This window comes from Pleurodeles waltl, chromosome 5 (genome assembly GCF_031143425.1).
Source record: "Pleurodeles waltl isolate 20211129_DDA chromosome 5, aPleWal1.hap1.20221129, whole genome shotgun sequence".
In the NCBI taxonomy this organism is placed as follows: Eukaryota; Metazoa; Chordata; class Amphibia; order Caudata; family Salamandridae; genus Pleurodeles; species Pleurodeles waltl.
Window position 1 is genome coordinate 1,253,954,365 of NC_090444.1, and position 27,106 is coordinate 1,253,981,470.

General features: G+C 43.7%; 1 protein-coding gene across 1 annotated transcript in view; it reads right to left on the reverse strand.

Moving 5' to 3' along the window:
* Positions 1-27,106, reverse strand: part of MDN1 (midasin AAA ATPase 1) — a 1,740,009-nt gene that overhangs the window by 877,684 nt on the left and 835,219 nt on the right. The window contains exons 38-39 of the mRNA XM_069235499.1: positions 13,440-13,637; positions 4,301-4,408 (exon numbers count right to left, since the gene is read on the reverse strand). Of these exons, the coding sequence (XP_069091600.1) occupies positions 4,301-4,408; positions 13,440-13,637 (306 nt within the window). The remainder of the gene's footprint in view (positions 1-4,300; positions 4,409-13,439; positions 13,638-27,106) is intronic.

The window sequence follows — 27,106 nt, forward strand, 5'->3', positions numbered from 1 at the left end:
GGAAGCGTGAGACTTTCCACTCTGCACCAGACGCCCCCGGCTCGACCTGCGGAGAACCAACACTACAGGGAGGACTCCCCAGCGAATGCGACCCTGTGAGTAGCCAGAGTTGACCCCCCAGCCCCTAGCACCTGCCCCCCCCCCCCCCTTTGCGATGCCTGCAGAGGGAATCCAGAGGCTCCCCCTGATCGCGACTGCCTGCTTCAAAGAACCCGATGCCTGGTAAAGACACTGCACCCGCAGCCCCCAGGACCTGAAGGATCCGACCTCCAGTGCAGAAGTGACCCCCCAGGTGGCCCTCTCACTTGAAAAGGTAGTGGCTACCCCAAGGAGCCCCCCCTTGCCTGCCTGCTTCGCTGAAGAGACCCCCAGGTCTCTCATTGAACTCCATTGCAAACCTGATGCCTGTTTGCACTCTGCACCCGGCCGCCCCGTGCCGCTGTGGGTGTACTTTTTGTGCTGACTTGTGTCCCCCCCGGTGCCCTACAAAACCCCCCTGGTCTGCCCTCCGAAGTCGTGGGTACCTACCTGCTGGCAGACTGGGACCGGGGCACCTGCTTCTCCATTGAAGCCTATGCGTTCTGGGCACCACTTTGACCTCTGCACCTGATCAGCCCTGAGCTGCTGGTGTGGTAACTTTGGGGTTGCCCTGAACCCCCAACGGTGGGCTACCTTGGACCCAACTTTGAACCCTGTAGGTGGTTTACTTACCTGCAAAACTAACAAACACTTACCTCCCCCAGGAACTGTTGAAATTTGCAGTGTCTAGTTTTAAAATAGCTCATTGCCATTTTTGCCAAAACTGTACATGCTATTTTGCTGATTCAAAGTTCCTATGATACCTGAGTGAAGTACCTTTCATTTAAAGTATTGATGGTAAATCTTGAACCTGTGGTTCTTAAAATAAATTAAGAAAATATGTTTTTCTATACAAAAACCTATTGGCCTGGAATTGTCTCTGAGTGTGTGTTCCTCATTTATTGCCTGTGTGTGTACAACAAATGCTTAACACTACCCTCTGATAAGCCTACTACTCGACCACACTACCACAAAATAGAGCATTAGAATTATCTCTTTTTGCCACTATTTTACCTCTAAGGGGAACCCTTGGACTCTGTGCATGCTATTTCTTACTTTGAAATAGTACATACAGAGTCAACTTCCTACAGTGGCTTTATTGTGCTGAGAAGTTTGATACCAAACTTTCCAGTATTCAGTGAAGCCATTATGGAATTGTGGAGTTCGTAATGACAAACGCCCAGACCATATACTCAGTATGGCTACACTGCACTTACAATGTCTAAGAATGGACTTAGACACTGTATGGGCATATTGCTCATGCAGCTGTGCCCTCTCCTGTGGTATAGTGCACCCTGCCTTAGGGCCTGCAAGAGATGTGATTTACCTATGCCACATGCAGTGATTTGTGGGCATGGCACCCTGAGAGGGGTGCCATGTCAACTTTGTCTTTTTATCTTCACCAGCACACACAAGCTGCAAGGTCCTCTAGGATGGCATAATACATGCTACACCCATTAGACACCGTCCCTAGCCATAGGGCCCTTGGTACCATGGGTACCTTTTACAAGGACATTAACTGTGTGCCAAGGTTGTGCCAATTGTGGAAACAAAGGCACAGTTTTAGGCAAAGAACACTGGGGTTGGGGCCTCGTTAGCAGGGTGCCAGCCCACTTTCAATCAAAGTTGGCATCAACACTAGCCAAAAAGTGGGGGGAAGGTAACCATACCAACAGGGGCACTTTCCTACAGTTACTGTGTGACTACTGTGGTATTCTAAGTGCTTTACATCTTTCTGGATAAGCTTTAGCTGCTCGCCTCGGCTACCCATAGAGTGCTTCTGTTATCTGGACATCTATTTACTATAACTAAGGGTTGCCTGGACTCAGTATAGGATGCCACATCATAGGTGTCCACCATAAAGTGTACCAGCCTCCTACAGAGGTGGTCTATGCCCGACTAGTGAGTATCCCTTCAGCAGCCAGTCAGAAAGATAAAGAAATAAAATCAAAAAACATTCAACACAAGAAAAGGGCAGTGACCAACGCCATCACTTTTATGAACACCCGAGGGGCCAATGTGAGGCTAAAGGGGAGGACTAAAAATGTAAAGTCTCCCTGGCCCACCATGAACTATAGGTACACGTTCTGTGTGTTCAAGGACACCATGCAGTGGCCGGAATCCAAACCAGATAGAATGAACACCAATGTGAGCATTCTGAATCTGTCCTTCAGTAGGGCTGAGAGTCCTCCATCCTTTTCCGTGACAAAGAAATATTGGGAATGAAAAACCCAGCCTTTCTCCAAATCTTGTACCTTCTCTAGGCACCCTTGGAGAGTGACAGGCGGAGCTCCTGCACAAGGATGGACAGATGGCCTTCTTTCTGGTGGGGTAGAAATATTGAATGGTGTAAGGAGAGAAAATGTATATGTCAGCCCTTTTTGACAAACAGCAAAACATCTATCGGACATGATCGATCATTAACTAGTTAAGAAATAACAAATTCTCCCACCAACCAATCAGAAATGAGTCTCAGTACATACTAAAGCAGCCTGCTCGCGTTTCGACTTAAAGTTAAACTTACTTGATTTTGAAGTGAAGTGGTAGCTGAAACAGCTAGGAGTCTGACGAGGCCCATGAGCTGTGCAATGTAGGACTTCCTCTTGTGCTCGGGAATGTACAGCTTCGCCTGCTGGTCTCTGATCACCTTTGGATGCATTACAACGCATTCGTCACAAAATCTGGAGTCTTGACAGGACCCCAGGAACCAAGACAAACTCTATGAGGGTCTGTGATCGACATCTAATTCCTGCACTCTACACTAGGCTTAAAGCTGGTCATTTCTGGAGGGGGAGATTGTTCTCACACATTGTTGAGAATTTGAGATGGATGGAGGTACAATGCCTCACTCTCAGCATTCTTATTCCCCCTGGGTAAGGGAAGGGAGAACCCCATGGCCTCATAATCAGAGTCAAAGAGGCCTCTACTCTCTTGAACCTATTGGACATTTGCACAAAAAGGAAAAAAGTGTTCTTGTACTAGTCTGTACAGGGTGACCCAGTTGAATTTGAAAGTACTGGCTTAAATAGTTAAGGCAGGAACTAAAGCTTAAGTGTAGGGTTTTTTTCCATTGTCAACATCAGAGGTGCTGTCCCCTATGGCTGGTCAAGCAGAAACAGTTGTTTGAAACAGAGGTCAGACGATGCCACAGGAATTTGTAGAGGCTCCTCATATCAGGCAAGAAGGAAGTTCCAGTCAAACAATACTGAAACTTGGCAACCTGACCTGCAGGAAAGCCTCAACTTATTCAGTCAACACAAGCAGTGGGAAAGCTAACTTTAGTGCAGGTATTTTTATTTATTGAAATTAATTCTAATGCGCCCTAAACTTTCTCCTATATCATTCTCTGTGCTTGGTTTGGAAAGAAGATCACTACATTTTCTATTTTTTATGCTTCTAATACTGCAGAGACCTTTCAAGAAGACCAGATTTTCAAAGACATCTTAGATCAGAACCTGAGTAGATCAGAGCCGCCACAAATAGGTCACGCAAACATGCCTGCAAAATAGTTTTTACTAAGACATCACAAGTACATCACATGCAGTTTCTGTCAGCCATTTGTCAACAGCAATTTCTACAGTGGCAATCAAAGGGAGGGGTGTTGAAAGGGATAAAACTGATATGGGACTGAGGGAATTTTCCACAAAACGCAAATTGAGGGAACAAATAAATGAGAATAACTTGGTGGCCACACGTCCTGCAAATGTAAGGCAAGGAAACAAAGAAATTGCGTCACTGACTCGTGAATCAGTTTATGGAACTGCTCCACCATTTAATTTGGCACTGTATTCATCTGCATGTGCCAGTGACGCAATTTGTTTGTGAACTACTATGAATCCAGTCTTGATGCCTAGGAATACTGACTTCATGAGAAATTAGCAGGACTAAGATTACACTACAATATAAGACTATAGGAAACTGTCTCCTGACAGCAAAGACCAACATGCAGTAAAAGATGCTGGTAAAGCGGTTTTGAGTGATCTTCAGAAAAGGAATTTGCTGAAAGGAGGTATATGTATGCTTTTAAATACTGTTAGGTTTTTATTTATCAGGAAGGAGTTTAAAATATAATGTTATTCCTAAAAGACCGGTCTTCTAAAACAATTTTCACTGTTAATTAAAAATACAAAACTTTATGATCAGTAAAAAAAAAAATATATATATCATTACTAACGCCAAGAAATCCAAACAATCAAGTGAAAAAAGCAAATAAACAACATACCTTATTGTTAAAGGCAACCATTTTTGAGATGATATTACTGCCAATGGCAGGAAACAAAGCATTTCCAATGCACTCCATGTCTTCAACAGTAAGAGGATCGATATAGACCTACGGTAACAGATCAAACAAATATTTCCAATTAACAACTCTGACAACTGTTGGTGCTACTTTACTTTATTTTAACACAGCACATTTATAATATTTCAGACACTCTAGATACTAAACAGAGAATAAGTTATCTACCTTCAGTAACACTACTGGAGGTGGATACTCAGTAGGGCGCTGGCTCTTTTTGGCATATCAAATTGAGATATACCGTTCAAACAGTCTAGGGGTTGCCTTACTAGTGGACAGCGGCTTGCTCTAGCAAATCATAGGTGCTCTTTTACTAGCTAGTGTGGTCGAGCAGCCTTAGGCTTAGAAAGGAGTGTTAGACATCTGCAAATACAAACACAGTCAGTAAATGAGACGACTCAATAAGAAGACCCACACCAATTTACAGAAATAACAAGTATCTTAATATATGTTTCGGCACCTGAATCAATACGTTCAGGTATGTACATTTTTTCAAGAGAAATCTTTACAGTTTTGAAACGTCGACACTTTGTGCAATTTTTGTTAGCTGCAATGATATCCTATGGAGGGAAAAAAATGGGAAACTGGTACACCACAGAGACTCACCAGACCAATCTCCTGGAATTACGGTGAGTATTGGGCAAGGGTCAGGACCACATCAACAGGTCACACTCGGCAGCACTGGACAGCCGGGTGCAGAGGTGTAGTACGGTGTCAGGTGCCCAATGTTGGTCAATGGCGATTGGTCCGGTTGCAAAGAGGCTGCAGGTTTGGACCGAGTCCAGTCGAGGAGGACCAACAGGTGTATTCAAGTCTTGAGATGCCTGGGGACAACTCTGGTCCTCTTCTCCACAGGCCAGGAGCGAAGGGTGTAGAGGTGCTTTGAAGCACTGGATTTTCTCCACCGGAGCACTCGCGGTTGAGGGGCACTGCGTGCAGAGGCTGCAGACAGTGAAGGCGAGTACACAGTGGGCAAGTCCAAGGTGGGCTTTGTCTCTGGAGGACCACGTTAGCCCCATAAGTCCACTTCAACCCGGGCTTAGCGGCACAGATACAGTGGTGCTTTCAGGTGTCAGGTTTTCAGCAGTCAAGAATCCACTCAGTTCTTCTTGGGGTGCCTGCAAGATGCAGGGAAGCAACTTCACTGCTCCACAGGAGTTCAAGGATCTTTCACTTCAGTGAAGCCAGATCTGCATACAAAGAGCGTCTCTAAGGTGCCTCCTGGATGCATGTATTAATAGATCCATCACTGGCATCAGTGAGGCTTTATTAATGCGAGATGTTTAATACAAAACATCTCTATGTTCAGTGAAGCCCTCATGTAGCTGAGGAATCCGTACTGTCCAGCACATGTACTTAAAATGGCTTTCCTGTTCACTTACTATGTCTAAGAATTGACAAAGACATAGCAGGGGCATATCTGCTCTTGCAAATATATCCTCCCATGCAATATAATGCACCCTGCCTTCGGGCTGTAAGGCCTGCTGCAGAAGTGACTTACGTATACTTCATGCAGTGTTAGGGGACATGGCACACATGCTGTGTGCTATGTCGTCTTTTCACTTTTAGCTGCACCAAAACACGCAGCCTGCAACGGCAGACTGTATGTGCGAGCTGAGGGTTTTCTGAGCGTGGCACAGTAAATGCGGCAGCCCTTGAGGATCCAATATGGTACCCATGCTCAGGGGTACCATTTACTAAGGACTTACGAGGGACCAAATGTATTGCCAATTGGGGAACAACTGCACAGTTTTAGGTAAAGAGATATGACACTGTAGTCCTGGTTAGCAGGACTCCAGTGCATTTTCAGTCAAACCTGCATCGAATACCAGGCAAAAAGTGGGGGTGACCGTGTCAAAAAGGGGCACTTTCCCACATACCCCAAATTCAGATTATTCACCTTCAGAAAATTTCCAGGCACCAGAAAGCAGCATTGAATCATGTTGGTCGTCAGGTAGTACCATGTGATCTCCCACAACCCCACTTACTGGAGCAGAGCCATATCGAGCTACCACACCAATACGCTGGTGTGAGTTTCCTGTGTATTTCTTCTGAAAACGTAAGGGACTGATTAGCAGCAGCAGCAACTGATGAGGACAGTATGCGAATATCAAACCTAGGGGTCTTTTTTAAATGGGCAGATGTCCACTCTACAAAATGAATAAAACAGGAAGGCTGTGAGGGATCTATTGAGACAGAGTATCCACCAGAAAGTGTGTTACCAAAAGTAAGTGACATGACCTTCTGATGTACTGGTGAATTCTAACAGTAGTGCTTGCTAAAAGGTGGAGGGTCTGAGAAGTGAACTCAAACTAAAAACTCCTGAGGGATTGAGTAGGGAAAATGGTCCTCTCAATAGATCTGGCTTTCAAGGCAGTACAGCATAGTGAACATATTCATGGATACCAAAATCACAGTCTGGAATCCAGAACAGGTAGCTCTCTAGCCAGTGCCATCACAGCAGTCCTGGTCCTACTGGAATGGTCTGAAGGTCTTCAGGAGAGTCCTTGTTGGGCAATGTGTAGCAAATTTTGATGCAGAGGACAACTCACGGCGACTGTTCTTTTGTGGTGCTTTGCCTTGCTTGTTACCAGCAAAACTCACAAAAAACTATGAAGTCCATCCGCAGAGGAAAAAGGCCAGTAAAGTAAGTGATTGTCCAACATGAAATGGCAATGCCATCTTTGGAAGGAAAGCTTCTCTAGACCTTAGAAACAATCTGTTTGAAAAGAAAGTGGTGTAGGTTGGGTGTACCAACAATACTTGCAGTTACTTAAATGGTTTGCCCATGTGATCATGATGAAGAAAATTATACAGCTCAACTGGGCATGTAAGGTCTCAAATGGTGTCCACATAACGAATGTGAGGACCAAATTAAGGTCCCACTGTGGAATGACAAAGGGATTCAGAGGAACCACATAAATTAAGACTTTCAGGAAAAGCATCACAAAAGGTGATTTGAATTTAGAAATCTAATCTGGCAAACACACAAGGCTAAAACTGCTGACATGCAACCCTAAATGGTGCTCACTGCAAGGCCTAGCTGAGCCAATGAAAAAACAAACATTAGAAAGTTAGCCCTACAGAGGTTAATTATAACTGTCCCCACAACTGGCAACAGACTTGATCCCAGTATCCAGAATAAGTAGATTTTGTGAAAGTATGCCTAGCTGCAAGGGTAACATCCACAACTTGGGGCAGCAATTCAAAGGAAATCAATTGTGAATGCTCAATTTCCATGCATTGAGGATGCATCCTCACTACCTTGACTTGAGTTACTTATCTGTTTTTTTGCAAGTCCGAAAAGGCAGAGAAGAGACCGACACAATTGACAAAAGGTTATGCAGTGTCAAAAATGTTTATTTGGAACTTTATTATCAGAATATCTGAGGGCACTCCTCCCAAAGACTGTATTGGACTTGTGAGGAATCTGCACAGAGTATCTACAACAAGGAATATGTTACTTAACCTGTACGCATCTGTTCGTGGCTTGTAGTGCTGTAGATCCACATACTTTGCATACACCTGACATAGTGTTGGGTCCAGATGTGTCCAAGTTGTTTTTATTCAAAGCAGTCTTTAAAGTAACAAGATCTCCTCTCAGTGGTAGGGTGCATGAGCATTGACTCCACTGTTAGACTGTTTTCCGGCAAGAGGGTGAAAATGGAATGTACACTAAGTTTAAGTAATGATATGAGCATGTGAATATAATATGAAGAGAAGAAATGCAACGCCCAGAGGTGTCCGGGGAGAAGGGTGGGCGAATGTGAAACTACAGCATTACATGCCACGAACAGATGCTTACTGGGTAACATTTCATTTGAAGGACGTGTGGCTGTAGATACACAAGCTTTGCACAGACTTCAAATCAGCCCCCCTGAAAAGCGGTGGGTAACCTGTGGGTGCTGCAGTGGTCTTGAAAGGTGTACGTAGCACTGTATGACCTACACTGGCTTGCTGGCATGCTAAAATATCCACATAATGTTTAGTGAAGGTGTGTGGCACGGACCATGTAGGTGCTTTGCATAGGCAAAACATACAAAAACAAACAGGGAGAAGGAGGTTGTGGGGGGGCTGGGCCTGTCCTCTTTATAGCGTATATAACATTACAAAAGAGGCCCAGCTAAAAAGAACTACCACAGGATGGACAGGTCGTAGCACACCCCACTCTGTAGCAGCACCTTTTTAATCATACCGCCTCCAAGAGATCTATCAACTCATTGGAATTACTAGGAGACTGGTATTTTTAACTCACCCAAGACCCCACCACTCCTATCCCTCCTGTGATTCACACTGACCAGATTACATCAGTGCTCCCACATATCCGGTAGGTCATAGCATGCCCCACCCCGTAGCGGAACAGGAAGAAACCCAATAATGAAGCATGCCACCAAGGGGTAACCCTGGTGGGGGAGAGTTTTTCCTAACAGAAAAATCATTTTTCCTATCCCTCCTGTGGCAGCTCTTTTAGCTGCGCCTCTTTTGTGATGTTATATAGGTGCTTTGCATAGGTCAACTATTGGAATGTTTTGTAGGAAAGCCATGGACGCTCCTTTCTTCCTAGTAGTGTTCTCTGGGAGGTGTGGAGTTCTAAGAGTTCTTTTGGCTTTAGCATAACAAGTTTTAATGGACATAACTATCCATCTAGCTATCCTAGATTTGGAGCCTATAACTCACTAACTCTTCTAAGGGAGGTGATAGCAACTAGAAATGCCACCTTCCACGAAAGGTACTGAAGACAGCATGCATGTAGAGGCTCAAATAGAGGGCCAATGTAACAACAATATTAAGTGTTGGAATAACTATTGACCCCTCCAGGAAGGTTTTAATGACTGTTATCTTAAAAAAATATGCTGTCTATTCTGCAGATAGGCAGCCGTTGCAGCAAAACGTAATCTTATAGATGTCAATGCTAGTCCAGATATTTGCACATTAAGAAAGTAACAGACAATGTATTGTACATAAGCTTTAAAAGGATCAATATGTTTTCAATGACAAAAATAGACGGTTTCCAATTTGCTGCATGTTCGGGTGGTAGGTCTACAGGCTTCTTTAAGGACGGTGAAACATACTGGTGGTAGACTGAGGTAACCAAACTCCATGACCTCAGGAGCCGAAGTGCCACGTTGAGAGATTTGGGATCTGGGTGTTTGATTTCTCCACCGTTCTCAGTGAAAAGGTCCAGCCTGTTGGGGAGACTTTCATGGGGAACTACAGAGAAGTCCAATATAGTTGTGAACCAGTGCTGATGGCCTAAGTGGAAGCCACTAGTATTATTGTGAGAAACATCTGCCTGGGCTTCTGAACCACAAATAGAATGAAAGGGAGAGGAGGAAAATGATCAGCAAATTTCCCTGACTAACTCATCCATAAGTGTGTTTCCCTTGGAGAGTGGGTGGGAACCTGGAGGACAAGTTTGGAAACTCTGCATTTTCTGTGGTTGCTAAAATCTCTATTTGATGGAAGCACCCATCTGTGGAAGTATTTGGAGGGGTGGGGAGGAATTGTGGGTGGAGTTCCCATTCAGGGACTTGTTGCTGTATCCTGCAGAGGGGGTCTGCAAAATCGTTGTCTGTGCTTGGGAGATTGTAGGAGGCTGGCCCTCTATGTAGTGTGCAAAGCTAGGCACGCTGCAGGGGGTCGAGGTAACCACACGTTGGTTTACAGGGGTAAAAACCAGACCACCTAATGCACTAATTTGTATGGTGGCTTGGTCGAGCAGTTAGGCCAGTCTTGGAGAAGTGAAAAGCATTTGTTGTACTCACAGCATCACTCTTGCAGCGGTGAAATTTGAAACCGTTCTTGCATCACTTTAAGGTCAAAATGTTGAAAACCAGTCTGACACAATGATGCAATATCTCTGCAATAGACTTCAAATTCCCCTCTTTACTTCTACTTTACTTGTTTACTGCCATATCAGACACACTGAACCAGACACTGAGGTCCACTGCCACTTCTAGGCACTTCCCTAGGACACAGATTTTCTGTAATAAGGGTACAGATTAAAATTGCAGAAAGCTATGCATTTCTTAATCTTTCAAAATGGCACGTTATTCAGTTAAGTGGAACAGTTCGTGGGTTCCTCAACTAAGACCTTCACTAAATTGCTGGGAATAGCACATAGTGCTGGGTGCGCCTGAATGCATGGCCCTAGAGGATGGCACAATCAGTGCTGCTGCCCTCAGGGGCCTACCCTTAATACCCCAAGCCCTAGTACCTAAGCACCATTTACTAGGGACTTATAGTGGCAGCAAAATGTGTTGGCAATTACCTTTGCAATTTTTAGGGAAAGAACTTTGGCACCCTGGTTAGCAAGGTCCCTGTGCACTCCAGTCCAAGTTGCATCCAAAAATGAGGCAAAAAGTTGAGGCGGGAGGGGTATACTGCAACAGAATGCAAGTTTCCCACAGAGATATTCCAGTAACAGACAAAATAGTTGTGGAGGCTGTGTGCCCTCCCCCCCTTATGCAGAACCTTATGACGAAGGCTTTGGCTTCAAATAAGATTTCAGTGCAGAGATAAACAACCATTCCCATCAAATTCTACAGTATAGTCTACATTAACCGGAATTTTCACAGAAAATTCGATTTCTAAATTAACTTAACTTGTCATTTATTAATCAACTGCTTGATTCAGACTCTGACAGTCAGGCAGTGGTGGACCGAGGGCCTAGGAGTATGGATCTAGAGGAGCAGAGGGTCTCTTGGAGGAATCTTTAAGATGTATGGGGTTTGGGGATACCGTACTCACAGGCCAGTGTAAGGTCCACCATTTCCAGATTGACTTTAAGATTGGAGTCAGAACTGCCCTCAATGGAAAATACCTCTTCCTCCACAGCAGACACCTGAAGGTGGCTTTCTTCCTCCTTCGAGGTTTATTCACTGAAGATGTCTGGAGTGCCGTTGATGGTTCTGCGAGACATTTCCAGGTGACACGCTTGACTGTCCTGAATAGTTTTCTTTGAGCGGAAAGAGTTGCACTCATCGCAATCTGCTTCCCTGTGTTCTGGTGACAAACATACGTTACAGACCAGGTGTTGACGGTGTAGGGATACCTTGTGCAGCGATGCGGGCAGTAATGAAAGGGTATCTGTTGTATCACCAGTCAGGCATTCTTGAAAGACTGATGGAGTCCGAAGGGCGAGGCCCTAGGAGGGCTGTGGTGGAAGCTAACCGATGTAGAGGTAACTCGATACGCAGATGCACAATGCGCTTGAAACCATATAGAAGAAGGTAATGGGGTATGTGAACCAGAAGGCAAACCATGAAGAGTCGACAACGGAGTGAAGGCACACACATCCAAACCAGACAGACGGAAAGAACAATCTAACGATGAAGAAACTATAACAGAGATGAGGAATCATTCAGCCTCGTGACTCGAAAGACTTCTTCAAAGAAAAACAACTGGCACACACATCCAGAATCAACACTAGATGGCAGGAGTATGTAAAGCATATGTATCTGCAGCCACACATGCCTTGAACATATTGTACTAACGATTAATTACGTGTTCTACTGATGGATACTTTCACCCGCAAATCCCATAGCACTTGACTCAATACCAGTAAAACACCCCTGGGTCTGAGATCTGAGAAGGGCACATCAGGAAACCTTGCAGCAGCGATCCTGCAAAACGGCCATGTCTAAGAACTTTTGACTCTAAAAAATAATGCCTGGTAACGGTGTAATAATACTACTGCACCTTCCTTATGACATGAGAAATCAAAGGAATGAGAGGGCAAGCATAATGCAGGGGGATAAAAGTCTAAGGGTCCAACTGAATTACTTCCCGAGTTGAATGCCTATTCATACAAAGATGTGGGAACTCAAACCGGAGGAAATGGACCCTAATCCTCCAAACTTGGCGTTGAGCAGCAGATATGTGGTAAGTTCCCACTTATGACAATAACTATTAGAGCAACCAATCGCCAAATGTTCTTGAGATTCCTTGAGATATTCGAGAACTTTTTTCAAGGGTTATTCAAATTAAAGTTTATTCAAAAGAGAAAGATCAGTTCCATATTGTACTCAATTAATTAGGTCATGGAACCGAGTGAGCACAACCAGCCGACACGTGTTTCACTGAAACAAGGTGCTTTCACCTGGGCTTTCTCAAAGCCTATGGATATATATTATACTTCATAGAAGTATCCTGAACAACCAATGACATGACAATTAATTTTGGAATGAATTCCCAGGCAAGACTCATCTTGATCTCGGTCAGCGGTATGGCAGATGTGTTGCAGACCCTCATGGAGGTGGAAATTGACCCGGAGGGCACCTTCAAGTATATTCTGGTGCAAGTGCAGGTGCCCGGAGAGGAGGGACATTGTGACATTGTGACATTGTGCGAGGCACCCGAAGTGCCGAGTCCCACAATTAATCGTCATGTCATTGGTTGTTCAGGATACTTCTATGAAGTATAATATGTATCCATAGGCCTTGAGAAAGCCCAGGTGAAAGCGCCTCGGTTGGGCGAAACAATTAACCAATCGTCTAGATATGGGAATACGTGTATGTGCTGTCTTCTGATATGTGCCGCTACTACTGCAAGGCATTTTGTAAATACCCTTGGTGCTGTTGTTATCCCGAATGGTAACACTTTGAATTGGTAATGTACTCCTTGGATTACAAACCTCAAGTATTTCCTGTGTGAAGGATGTTTGGGTATATGGAAGTACGCATCCTTTAGATCTAATGTTGACATGTAGTTTTGTTTACCTGACGATCTTCTATAGCAAAAGTCAAAGAATCTTGCAAATAAAACCTAATTTATTCAAACATGAGACTAGAGAGAAACTTTTCAAATATGTTCTAAATGGAACACATAATTATGATTTATTACCAATATTTCCATGAAGTGTACCTACCCACAAGGGCAGCTGAGCATGTTACATCCTACAAAGAAACATGTATATAACTTACTCTGATGAGGGATGGAAAGGAGTACAAGGAAAAAGTGTTATTTAGGTAGATACATTTTAGAAAGAGGGGTATTAACAGCCTTTTAGAGGGATTTGAACAGTTTACCAGAATAACATGTAATGTATTTAAATTAAACTTACTTGTGTAAATCTGTTAAGGAATGACTTGGGTAGCCCCTTTCTGCCACCACCTTGCCGAAAGGGATTTTGACATCCAAAGATTTTCGTCTTTTCATGTTCTACCTGAAAACTCATTCCCAACTCAGGAACATAAATTTCTGCTCGATGATCAAAGCAGGCATTTAAGCCTTCCAACACCGACTGGGAAGCCAGATTTAACTGTTGGGCAAAACAGGAAAATCAAAAAATATAGTAGCATTTGGATCACAATTAAAATATACCTCCTTAATTAAAATGGCAGTTCATTAAATGTTTTATATTTTGCAGTTATAAACTTGTGTCATACCTAGATGCTCAACTGTGACTAAGAATCTGCTAATACAATATTTGCAAGAAAATGAAGCTGAGGAGGGCTACATCAAATAATGAGTCGCTAGGAGGTGTGCTCTTTGACTTGTGCACCTCAGCCCCCCCCCCTCCTTCTGCAAGTTCGCTGAACTCTATTCCCACAGTCTGGTAATTGTCGTTTATGTCAGATGCATCGCATTTCCCTCAGCAAGCATTTTCAAACTTTGTCTGAACTAACAAAGCATTTTAGTTGACTAAACAAAAAAAGCAGAGATTTTTCTGTTTTGAAATGACAACGATGAGGTAGTATAACTGCTTATGAAGATTATGCCACAATGATAATACTCAAAGCAGAACAAAGGTTTTTTTTAGACAAATTACAATGCCACTTTCATTAATAGGATATTTTTATAATCCATAACTATGTCCATGTATGCAATCAATCACATGACTACATGATTATAAGAAATATGCTACCTTTTACTGCGCATACAACAGGCATTTAATTTTGTAAAGTTAACTTTTGAAAAAGGATTAGTACAAGGCCATGAGTTGAAGTAATCTTTCTCACTGTCAAGATGTAAGGGCCCTCCACTTAAGTCGAAGAGTGTTGAAATGACTGAGTGTGATAATATCTTGTTATATTAAAAGCTGTTTTGTTACTGTTACACACTTTCATGTGAAATGGCTTAAAGAAACAAGCTACAAAGTACATTTGAACAATAAAGTAACTTTTAAGAGAATGTTACCCCTGTCCTTAGACTCATTACACAATACCACTGAGCAATGGGACAAGAATAAAGGTGCTACATTTAAATTATTGACCTGGATATACCTCTGTCACGATGGGCGACTACCAACCCCAGCTCCTTTCTTATAAAGGAGCCAAACTGTTAGATTTTCACCAATAGCTGAGGGGCTAGTTAGAGGGTAGTGAGAAAGGAGAGACTATGAACTACTAGTAACAGAATAATATATCGCACCTCACTTTTGTCACATTTTTAACATTACATTCAAGAACACAAAGAACTCAGTTGGGTTAAGAGAAGTCCACATGAGACAGCTAAGCCTAAGCGAATAGGTTCACAAGAACATTGAAGTCAAATTGAACACAAAGGAAATCTCAAGAGCATAGTGTCTATAGAATGCATAGTTGCCTTGCATAATTTTCCCAACAGGCCCAATTGGAAATCAAACGTTTTGGTTCATGTGGATGTGTTTGATCACTGAATGGGGGACAGGCCTCTTGCAAAGTACATCATGGAAGATGCAATGTGCAATCCATCTAGCAATAGGAGCCTTAGCTGCAGCTCACACTGAATCACAAAACAAAGGGTGGTGGAAAGCATACAACACTGGTTTCATTAAAAATAAATGAATATATTCATACATACATAAAGCACATTTGGCAAAGACGCTGTCTGTGTGAGGTATCCTCAGCCAAGGAGGCATGCGGGCATTAAAAATGCCAATTCATTCAACAACTTACAACCAAAATAAGGGGAGTCTTCAGGATGCTTTTAACCCCATGGAACAGGTTGTATGGCTCATAGAACCCTGGGGTCTAAAGCTTGCTGACATGAATGACAGGGGTTATGTGACCAGAAATAAAGTCTTCCTGCAAGCTACAGGCAGCCATGGGCTGAAACCAATAATGCATTCTAGAGAACCTGGTATCAAGTTGCTTGTAATCTGTTTCAAGGAGGGTCTGGGCTAGAATTTCGGGCTAGACTGTTCCTATTGGATAAGGGTCAAGACTAATTGGCAAACGACTTGGTCCGATCTGAGGTGGCATGTGTGCAAACTAATGATGGACTGGAATGCAGCCCCAAGTAATTCCAATGGATGATATTAATTCAAGCATTCGATCCATCACTTTTTGAATAATTTTATTATGAATGGCAGGATTTTGCAATTAAACAGGACAACAGGTCAGTTAACTGGAGGGAACAGGTACATCATAACATTTGGTTGCCCCTTGACAACCTAAAAAGGCAGTGGAGCTGGTTTCAAAAATGTCTGTTTCATTAGCTTATTATCTGGCAAGGACCACTACTAGAATATTAGGGACATCCTATTGTATAGTGGAGGAATTTCTGGCAGATGTAAGGATGTCCAGGTTTTCTAAGCTAGGGTTGGTGAAGGCTAGCTTTTATGAATTCAGTGATGGTACGGAGCTGCATGATACTCCATAGGGAAGAGATTTCTCCGTTGCGGGTGGAAGGTGGATGTGCAGCCTCTGAAGAAAGCACAGAAAATCAGAGAATCAGACTTGGCAGTTTTACTAGAAGGATTGAGCATTTTGGCTTTCTCAGCTCTCCTTGAGAATAATATTCACATTCAAGTGGTCAGACAAAAGGCACAGAAGTCTATCTCTCCAAGAACACCTGATGTCATCACTGACAGAGAATAACTTGGAGTCCCTATTCACGAGATATACTGCTTGCATTTGTGGAGCTTTGCATAAAGTCATTGATGGCTGATCACTCTAAGGTCTCAGAAAATCTATCAATAATACCCTACAGGATTTCACTTGTGGAGCAAGTATAGTCATTTGATAAAACCACAGTAATGCAAAAGAATAGGAATAGGTCTTGAAAGATGGCCCAGTCAAATAGCTCAACTGGCATCTGCCTGAGTTCCCTGGAATGAGTGCCCCTTTATGTTCAAGTTTAGCAGAGGACAATGGGTGATGTCAGGGCCCCTCTGAATATGACTGGGTGGATGAAGCTTCATGATGCAAAAAGAAAGCCTTCAGCTCCAGGTTATTTAAGTAGAGAAATACAAAACACCTGTTCCAGCTGAGTAAGTCCACCCTTCCCAAATCTAATGAAATGCTTTGTTAGGACCACAATTTGCATGATTGCTGTATAAAATGAAGACCAGGTAAGGAGGCTGGGAGGAGGCTAACCACATTTCTGTGAGACAGTTATATTAAAGGATAATTCCATAAGGAAATTGTGAGGCGTTCACAGTCTCATAGGAGGCATTTGAGACAGGTTGGTCATATATGGACTAGAATGTCTGTATATCAACTGATCCCAGTGCCCTACCAGGTAAAGCAGCTAGGAATCCTCATAAAGCCTGGAATGGAAGAACACATGATGCAGGAAACCTTTAACAGAATAATCACCAACCACCAGACCAATTTAGAATGATTTTACACCAAGTGAGTGTAGGATTTCTTTATTGAGCACGTGTCTCGCTTACTGGCTCTGTGTGTGCAACAAATATTTAACACTATCCTCTGATAAGCCTAAACTGCTCACCCACACTACGAGAAACAGAGCATTTAGGGCTATCATTTTGACCCCTGTCAGCCAATAAGGGTCGCTCAGGACTGTCTGCATAGTGTCCCCTTACATTGGTACACTACATAGGCTAGCCAACTTCCTACAGTGATCACTGTCTATAAGGTGGCTAATAACTATGGAGGAGGTAAGGCCAGTTGAAGGCAACGATGGCTGTATGTACTAAACAACAGCGGAGTATCAAAGACTGTTTTTAGTAGCTCAACAAGAACCTAACAATGGGCATGGAACTGAGGGTAACAGCAAGATGGAACTGTGCTGGATCCCCCAACAAAGCTGTCACAAAGCAATCATTAAGATGGGGTAGATGTGGATAGGTGCAGAAAAACTGCCAATCAGATGAAGCTGTCAATGAAGTCAGAACCTTGGTAAAGAAACAGATCCATGGTTAGGACAAACTGTAGTGCCTTGTACTGGTAATGTTATTTTCCCCCATGGTAACAGCAATGTACCAGTTGTGTTAATAACACATATAAGAAAATGTCTATTGCATTCCCACCAAACACAGCTGGACAAATGCAATATTGTCAAAAGCACAAAACAGCGCCAGAGTCGGTATCCTAAGTGTACGTAGGGAATGGTGCTGCTCAAGTTATGTATTCTGACATTTGTATAGTGAACAATTACCATTAAGTGAAGCATTAGGGCACACTAACTATCCAACACAACTAAAGGCATGTATGTTTTGCATGAGAGGTGGAAAGTTGAAGAATGACCTATGTAGAAGAGTTGGGAGAGGTGTTCAAGGTCAAGACATGCCACAGAGAACTTGAAGTTGTTGGTACGCACCCACATGTTTACAGGGTATTTAAGATCTGATATATTGTACTTAATGCACATTTATTTGAAGAAACCTAAACTGGAGAGTCTGAACCAGAGGCCATATTATCCTGCTGGTGCCATTGTAGTCATCTAGTTTGGTGGTTGATATGCTTAGTTGTGTGGCCAATGGCGGCTACACCGCAATGGCGAAGGAGTGTCGCCCAACTAGCTCAGAACCAGCAGCTGAAAAATAAAAATAAAAATGTAAATATAGTTTTATTTTTCAGCTCCTGGCTATGAGCCGACATGTGCAGGGTGGGGCTGGGACATGGGAAAACAGGAGGGGGAGTGGGGGGGATGTGGGGCAGGGGATGTGGGGGGGGGTTGGGGGGGTGTGCACCTAAGTGCGCATGTCAGTTGTACACCTAATTGTGCATGTCAGTTTGGCCGGCCATCTTAGGCTGGGGAAATGCACATACTCGAGTGCAGTGTCTGAGTGGCAGACCAAGCCACTCAGACCAATCCTGAAGCTGCTCCCATGCTAGATACAGCATGAGAGCAGTGTCAGAATTGCATGGGGGGAGCCCGTGTTGTGTCCCAGGGACTGCTGGAACAAAACCAACATCTAGAGAGCAGCAAGGCAACTGATGCCGGAGAGTTACGTTTAAAAAAAAATGTATTTCCCCCTCCCATCCCTCCCACTACCCTCTCAGATTTGTGGCAGCCCCCACTGTGTGTGGCTTGATTTAAGATACCTAAACACTGCTCAAGATTCAAGGAGCTATGTTTATATACCCATCATGAAGGTCAGATGGTTTTGTAATCTGCTTACAGGAAGGTATAAGAGTTACACAGTTAGATGGCTTTGACTGAGAAAGTGTTACATCCAAGTCTGTATTTCTGAACTTTGGCTCTTTGAGTTGTAGGAGTGACCTAGGCTGGATTAAGTATGATTTCTCGATCAGTTTCATTTAATTAAAAGACGTTCCATCCATCCATAATGAGGCAGGCACCTACAAAATGTAAAATCCTAAACATATACTAATTGAGAAACAATCAACTGAGGGTTCATTTCAGAGAGGCTGCAATTTAACTTACTCTTTAAGGTACTGATAGTATCAGCATCCAATTCAGAGAGCAGAAGACATATAGCCCATACAAGAAACAAGCACAAAATGAAAAAGAAAACAAACCTACATCGATGGTGACCAGAAACAATCAACTAGCTAGAAAGGAGAAAACAAAATTCTACTTTCCTGTACACTTGCAAAAGTATTTTTTCAACTGCCAAAGCTCCTGTATAGGCCTCTTTTTTTTTTTTTTTTTTAAATCGACAAAGAAGTCTTTTGGGAACTATTTTTCACACTGGTCTCTTCCGAATTTGTTTCAAATATGGCATTTAAAAAGCACTTTCAACAATCTAGTAGGCATAAACCAGCCTTTTCATTAGGGTGTTTTTTTTTCTTTAAACTAGATTATGTTTGGTCCACCACTGATGTACAGTTATTTGCTTCCTGACGGTTAGAATATCCACATGAAAAATCGTTACCAAAGTTGAGTAATTTGTTAACCAGTAGCACCTCCCAAAGGTGGTGCGTCTGAGAAGTGGACTATTAGGAGGTTTTACAGGATCAAGCAGAAACATGGCTTTTCCATCAACTGGATTGTCAAGAAAGTAGCGCTCTTTGAACATGTACACCAACACAGACATCACAGCCTGGCCAAAGTCCAAAAGCTAGGCTTGCAGAGGATCAGTATATTGAGCACCACGCCAGGCAACAAATTTCTCCCATCGGCAGGCATAGATGGTCTTTGTCAAAGGGCAGGGGCAGCAAAGATTACATTAATTATGGAGTCTGGGAGATTGAGTGTATTTAACTGCAGCTGCTAAATCCCAAGGTATGGAGGTGTAGGTTCAGGAAATTCAGGTGCAAGACCCTCTCTACTGTTCAGACAGGACATCCTGTGGAATTTGCTTTCAGATGGAAGAGCAAATAAGCATGCTCATAAGCTCTAGGTGCCGTACTCCCTCTGTCCCAATCTGTGGCAATGACAAGCACTCTGCCACTGTCAGCCTTGATTTAGTTCAACTTAAGGCAGGAGAAATACCAACAGCCAAGTCCAGTCGCAATCAGAAAAAAATTGCCAAAAGCTCTGTGCGGCCAGCAAATCTAATCAAGCATTTCCCCACTGATTGTCCCTTTCCACTTCAGGATATTGATGCCACTTGCGATTCAACAGCCAATATCTGCTCAGCTAGCCTGCTCTGAAAACGTATAACTTCTGCTGAATGGTTGCCTTCAAGAAAGCATAAGGCCCCCTTGCACAGGAACCAGGTCTCAAACTCCACATCACCCTGCTTGTCGCAGTACCACATTGCAGTTGTGCTGTCTGAAAGGACCTGCACTAGTCTCCCTTTGATGGATGGCAAGAGACCATTATAACCAGACAGATCAACTGAAGCTCCAAAAGACCGATAGGACGTTCACGCTCTGCCTGGCATCATAGGGCTCTAGTACCAACCATCCCTCATGCCCTCTGTCCCCATAACCCAGCAGTGATGCATTTGTCACATCTGTTAAGTATGTGTGTGGAAGGGAGAGTGATCTGCCACAGTTCAGGTTGGCACTGGACATTCAAAGCAGCTTCTGGGTTTGGATATTGGCTGACAGGCAGCCCAGCAGCTGGTCCACAGCAGTGTCCACATATGCCATCTGGCATTTGGAATGAGTAGGATGCATGAGAAGCCACATTGCACCAGTGGTAAAGTCTTGAATGTCAGGATAGCCCATATTGGCGCAAAGGAGAACTTTGGGTCATTGATGGAAAATCCCAACAATGTTAGTAGTTCAACCTTTGCCCAGGGGAAGCCTATAACTGCCTGTGGCAGGTCTTTCTTGAGCAACCAGTCGCTTAGGTAAAGCAATACATATATCTTCGACTTCTTAACGTACGCAATGAACACAACCATAAATTTCATGACTCCCCGAAAGTCCAAAGCAAGGCCAGAAGTTAAACACCGTAGATTGGATGTGTCCCAACCACATCTTGAAATGCAGTTAACGCCTATGGGATATGAAGGCAGTTATAAAAAAATGAGTCCTGCAAGTACATGGACACCATCAAATCTCTTGGGTTCAGAGCTAAACAATCTACAAAATAGGAGTTCTGAATTTGTCTTTTCGCAGAAAGGCATTTTGTGAGCAGAAGTACAAGTTACTTACCTTCGGTAACGCCTCACCTGGTAGAAAAATATTTTGGTTGCAGATTCCTTCCTTTAGAATTTCCCCAGGTGCCAATCTGGATCCAGAAATGTTCCTTGAACAGTTTGTTCCCCTGCGTGCCGCTAGGTGACGTTGGTCAGCTCTGCGTCAGTCTTTGGCATCATGCGCACTGGATAGGATGTTGCAGGTCCTATATATACGCCACCACAGCACACTGTCACTTTCTTTTCACAACTTTCCATGGCACAAGCACAGAACTATGAAGAACACTGACCACTGGTGCATTGGAACTAGGAACCTGAAAGTGAAGTCCTTGCCCCTAGAAATGAGTCTGCGGGGAGGCTGGGTGGGCCGGTAAGGAATCTGCAACTAGAATAGGTCTCTACCAGATAAGGCATTACTGAAGGTAAGTAACTTATTCACCTGATAGAGATTTCTAGTTGCAGATTCCTTACCCTAAATAGATACCCAAGCAATACCATCTCGGGAGGAGGGTCTGCGAACCAAAGTCATACTAAAAAGCCCTGTGGAACCGAAAGGGAAAAGTACCCGTCCCTATGGACCCGACTGTCCAGGAAGTAGTGTTTGGTGAACCTGTACAGGGAGGCCCATGTACCTGCCTGACCGATGTCGTGGACTGGAATTCCATGTGCGAACGCAGTGGCTGCAGCTTTCACTTCGGTACAGTGAGCATGCAAACCCTCTGGGGTTGCTCTTTAGCCAATGTGTTGCACATCTGAATTCAGACAACAACCCATCTGGAGATGGTTCTTGTATTGCATTGCCCAGCATTTCTTTGCTCCCACGTATCCCACAAGGAGGTGATCATCCACATGGAACTCTTGTGTACGATCAAGATAGAACATCAATGCTTTTTCGAAGTGCAGGCAGTGGAGTCTTTTCCTTAGAAGGATGTGGGGGTGTATTAGAATTAGGCAAGGTGATGGATTGGTCTAAGTCAAAGGGTGTAGCTAACTAAGGGAGGAAAGAAGCCCTAGTACGGAACACTACTTTATCAGGATAGATGGTGAGGTAGGGAGGCTTAGATGACTATGCCTGCAGCTCACTAACCCTGCGGGCATAGGTAATGGCCACAAGGAAGGCTGCCTTTAATGTCAGAAGCCTTAGTGGAAAATTATGGAGCAGCTGAAAAGGAGAGCACATTGGCAAGGTCAGAACCAAATCTAAATCCCATTGTGGGATGATTAAAGGGGATGGAGAAAACATTTTGGTAAGGCCCTTAAAGAACCTATTAAGAATTGAATACTTTGATCAGGTACTAAAACAAAAAAAAAACAATTGCTAAAATAGCAGATGGATAACCTTTGAGGGTGCCCAAACCATAGCCCTACACGGCCAAAGAAGGTATGTACAAAAGGACCTCGGAGAGCGGGTCAACAGATTTGTCTGTACACCATGCCACAAATTTCTTCCACAAACAGGTGTATACCGTTTTGGTGGAGGGACGCATGACAGCCAATATTACGTTACAGACTTCAGGTGGAAGGTGGAAGGTGAAAAGCTGTCAACTGTGCCAATCAATCTCCACGCAAGGAGGAGGAGACTGGACAGGTAGGGGTGCAGAACCACCCCCTGCTGCTGCGACAGAAGATCCTACCAAAGGGGAAGTCTGATCAGAGGATCAATTGCCATGTTCAATAGCTCAGGATACCATACTCTTCGTGCCCAGTCTGGAGCCACAGGAATTACTTGGGCCCAATTGTTCTTGATCTTCTTGAGAGTTCTGGGCAGAAGAGTATGGGTGTTAAGGCATACTGGAGGCCGGAAATCCGCTTGTGACAAAAAGAGTCACAGAGAGAGTGCTGCTTCGAAACTCCGATGAGCAAAACTGCTGACACTGCGCGTTCTCTGCGGAGGTGAACAGAGCTAACCAGTGGTCTCCCCACTGCTGAAAGAGACACTGGGCTACCTCCGGATGGAGGGGCCATTCATGATTGACCAGGCATTGTCAGCTGAGTTCGTCCAATCTGACGTTCAGAGAGCCCACCAGATGCGGAACCACCAGGGAGATACCCTGATGTTCCAGCCATGTCCAGAGGCCAAGAGCCTATTGACAAAGGGTCCACGGCCCCACCCCTGCCTCTTCTTGCAGTACCACATGGCGGTGTTGTAGGTGAATACCTGCACCACTTAAGCTTTGAGAGAGGGATGCTTTCAATGCAAGCCTGATCATCCGGAGCTCCAGAAGACTGATGTGGAGCCCAGACTCCGTAGGAGACCACATTCCTCTGATTGCTGCCTCTCCCATGTGTCTGCCACATCAAGAATGACACATCTGTCACTATTATGAGATCTGGTTGGGGAAGGGAGCGGGATCTGCCATTGACACAATCTCGCTTCGAAAGCCACCACTGCAGATATTGCGCAGCTCCCTCCGAGTTCTGGACCATGACAGAGAGGCTCCCCTGATGCTGCGCCCACTGTAACTTCAGGTCCCACTGCAGAGTCGACATATGCCCTGTGTGACCAGCAGTATACAGGAGGCCATGGGCCCCATGGACTGAAACATCGTTACCATAGCCTGAATATCCTGTACTTTTCCAGAGGAAACTGCATGGTGCCCAGAATAGCTCTGATGAAAGGGAGCATCTGAGAGGGAAACAAGTGTGACTTGGGCATTTTTATAGTGAATCCCAGCAAATGCAGGAGGTTTGCCATAGTCTGAAGGTGGGAGACGACAGCCTGGAGCGTGACTGCCTTCAACAGCCAGTCATCAAGGTAGGGGAAGACTGAAACCCCTAACCGGCAAGATGAGCTGCGATCACCGCCATCACTTTCATGAACACCTGAGGGGCGCTGGTAAAGCCAAAGGGGAGCATTGTAAACTGAAAGTGCTCGTAGTCTATTACAAATTGTAAGTAGCACCTGTGGGCAAGCAGGCTGGGTAAATGGAATGAAAATGTCACTTACCCAGTGTACATCTGTTCGTGGCATTAGTCGCTGCAGATTCACATGTTTGGCACAGTCCGCTGCCTGGTGTTGGGCTCAGAGTATTACAAGTTGTTTTTCTTCGAAGAAGTCTTTTTGGTCACGGGACCGAAGGACTCCTCCCTCCTCGGCTCCATTGCGCATGGGCGTCGACTCCATCTTAGATTGTTTTCCCCGCAGAGGGTGAGGATGGAGTTGTTTGGTATAAATAGTGCCCATGCAATGGAGTGAATATGTATGTACGTTAAGAGTTTCTAATAATTATTTACAAATGTTCAGATGTTTAAGATTTATGATCTACTTCTAAACGGCTACAGGCTTCCCGGGGAGGTGGGAGGGTACATGTGAATCTGCAGCGACTAATGCCACGAACAGATGTACACTGGGTAAGTGACATTTTCAGTTCGATGGCATATGTCGCTGCAGATACACATGTTTGGCATAGACTATAAAGCAGTTACCTCCCCTAAAAGCGGTGGTTTAGCCTGTAGGAGTTGAAGTAGTTTGGAATAATGTTCTTAGTACAGCTTGGCCCACTGTAGCTTGTTGTGCATTTAGTACGTCTACACAGTAGTGTTTAGTAAACGTATGAGGCGTAGACCAGGTTGCAGCCTTACATATTTCGCTCATAGGAATGTTTCCTAGAAAGGCCATTGTAGCACCTTTCTTTCTGGTTGAGTGTGCCTTTGGTGTAATAGGCAATTCTCTTTTGGCTTTAAGATAGCATGTTTGAATGCATCTGACTATCCATCTAGCAATGCCTTGTTTAGAGATTGGATTTCCTATGTGTGGTTTTTGAAAAGCTATGAACAGTTGTTTTGTTTTCCTGATTAGCTTTGTTCTGTCAATGTAATACATTAGTGCTCTTTTGATGTCTAATGTATGTAGTGCCCTTTCAGCCACAGAATTTGGTTGTGGGAAGAACACTGGCAATTCTACTGTTTGATTTAAATGGAATGGTGAGATTACTTTTGGCAGAAATTTTGGATTTGTTCTTAGAACTATTTTATTGTTGTGTATTTGAATAAATGGTTCTTGTATGGTAAATGCCTGTATTTCACTTACTCTTCTGAGGGATGTGATTGCAATGAGAAATGCGACCTTCCAGGTTAGATATTGCATTTCACAGGAATGCATGGGTTCGAAAGGTGGACCCATGAGTCTTGTTAAGACGATGTTAAGATTCCATGAAGGAACTGGTGGTGTTCTTGGTGGTATAATTCTTTTTAGCCCTTCCATGAATGCTTTAATAACTGGTATTCTAAATAGAGACGATGAATGAGTAGTTTGTAGGTAAGCAGATATTGCTGCGAGGTGTATTTTTATAGATGAAAAAGCGAGATTTGCTTTTTGCAAATGTAGTAAGTATCCTACTATGTCTTTAGTAGAGGCATGTAATGGTTGTATTTGATTGGCATGGCAGTAGTAAACAAATCTTTTCCACTTAGATGCATAGCAGTGTCTAGTGGAAGGTTTTCTAGCTTGTTTTATGACCTCCATGCATTCTTGTGTGAGGTCTAAGTGTCCGAATTCTAGGATTTCAGGAGCCAAATTGCCAGATTCAATGATGCTGGGTTTGGATGCCTGATCTGTTGTTTGTGTTGTGTTAACAGATCTGGCCTGTTGGGTAGTTTGACATGCGGTACTAGTGAAAGGTCTAGTAGAGTTGTATACCAAGGTTGTCTTGCCCATGTGGGTGCTATCAGTATGAGTTTGAGTTGGTTTTGACTCAACTTGTTTACTAGATATGGAAGGAGAGGGAGAGGGGGAAAAGCGTACGCAAATATCCCTGACCAACTCATCCATAGAGCATTGCCTTGTGATTCGCGGTGTGGGTACCTGGATGCGAAGTTTTGGCATTTTGAGTTTTCTTTTGTTGCGAACAAATCTATCTGGGGTGTTCCCCAAATTTGAAAGTACTTGTTCAGAACTTGGGGGTGAATTTCCCATTCGTGGACTTGTTGGTGGTCTCGCGAAAGGTTGTCTGCTAGTTGGTTTTGTATTCCTGGAATAAATTGTGCTATTAGGCGAATGTTGTTGTGAATCGCCCACTGCCAAATTTTTTGTGTTAGGAGGCACAATTGTGTTGAGTGTGTTCCTCCTTGTTTGTTTAAATAATACATTGTTGTCATGTTGTCTGTTTTGACAAGAATGTATTTGTGTGTTATTATGGGTTGGAAGGCTTTTAACGCTAGAAATACTGCTAACAGTTCTAGGTAATTGATATGAAATTTTGTTTCGTGTATATCCCATTGTCCTTGAATGCTGTGGTGATTGAGGTGTGCTCCCCACCCTGTCATGGAAGCATCTGTTGTTATAACGTATTGAGGCACTGGGTCCTGAAATGTCAGCCCTTTGTTTAAATTTTTGCTGTTCCACCATAGAAGCGAGAGGTATGTTTGGCGGTCTACCAACACCAGATTTTGAAGTTGACCCTGTGCTTGTGACCATTGTGATGCTAGACACTGTTGTAAGGGTCGCATGTGTAGTCTTGCGTTTGGGACAATGGCTATGCATGATGACATCATGCCTAGAAGTTTTAGCACAAATTTTGCTTGTATCTTTTGGTTTGGAAACATAGCACTTATTACCTTGTGGAATGCCTGCACTCTTTGTGGACTTGGAGTGGCAATTCCTTTTGATGTGTTGATGGTTGCTCCTAGATATTGTTGTGTTTGACACGGTTCTAGGTGTGATTTTGTATAATTGATGGAAAACCCCAGTTTGTGAAGGGTTTGTATGACAAATGTGGTGTCGTTTGCGCATTTTTTTACTGTGTTGGTCTTGATTAGCCAATCGTCTAGGTAAGGGAACACATGTATCTGTTGTCTCCTGATGTGTGCTGCTACTACTGCTAGACATTTTGTGAACACTCTTGGTGCAGTTGTTATTCCGAATGGCAACACCTTGAATTGGTAATGTATTCCTTTGAATACGAACCGTAGGTACTTTCTGTGAGAAGGGTGTATTGGTATATGAAAGTACGCATCCTTTAGGTCTAATGTGGTCATGTAATCTTGCTGTTTGAGCAGTGGAATGATGTCTTGTAGTGTGACCATGTGAAAATGGTCCGATATGATGTAGGTATTTAGTG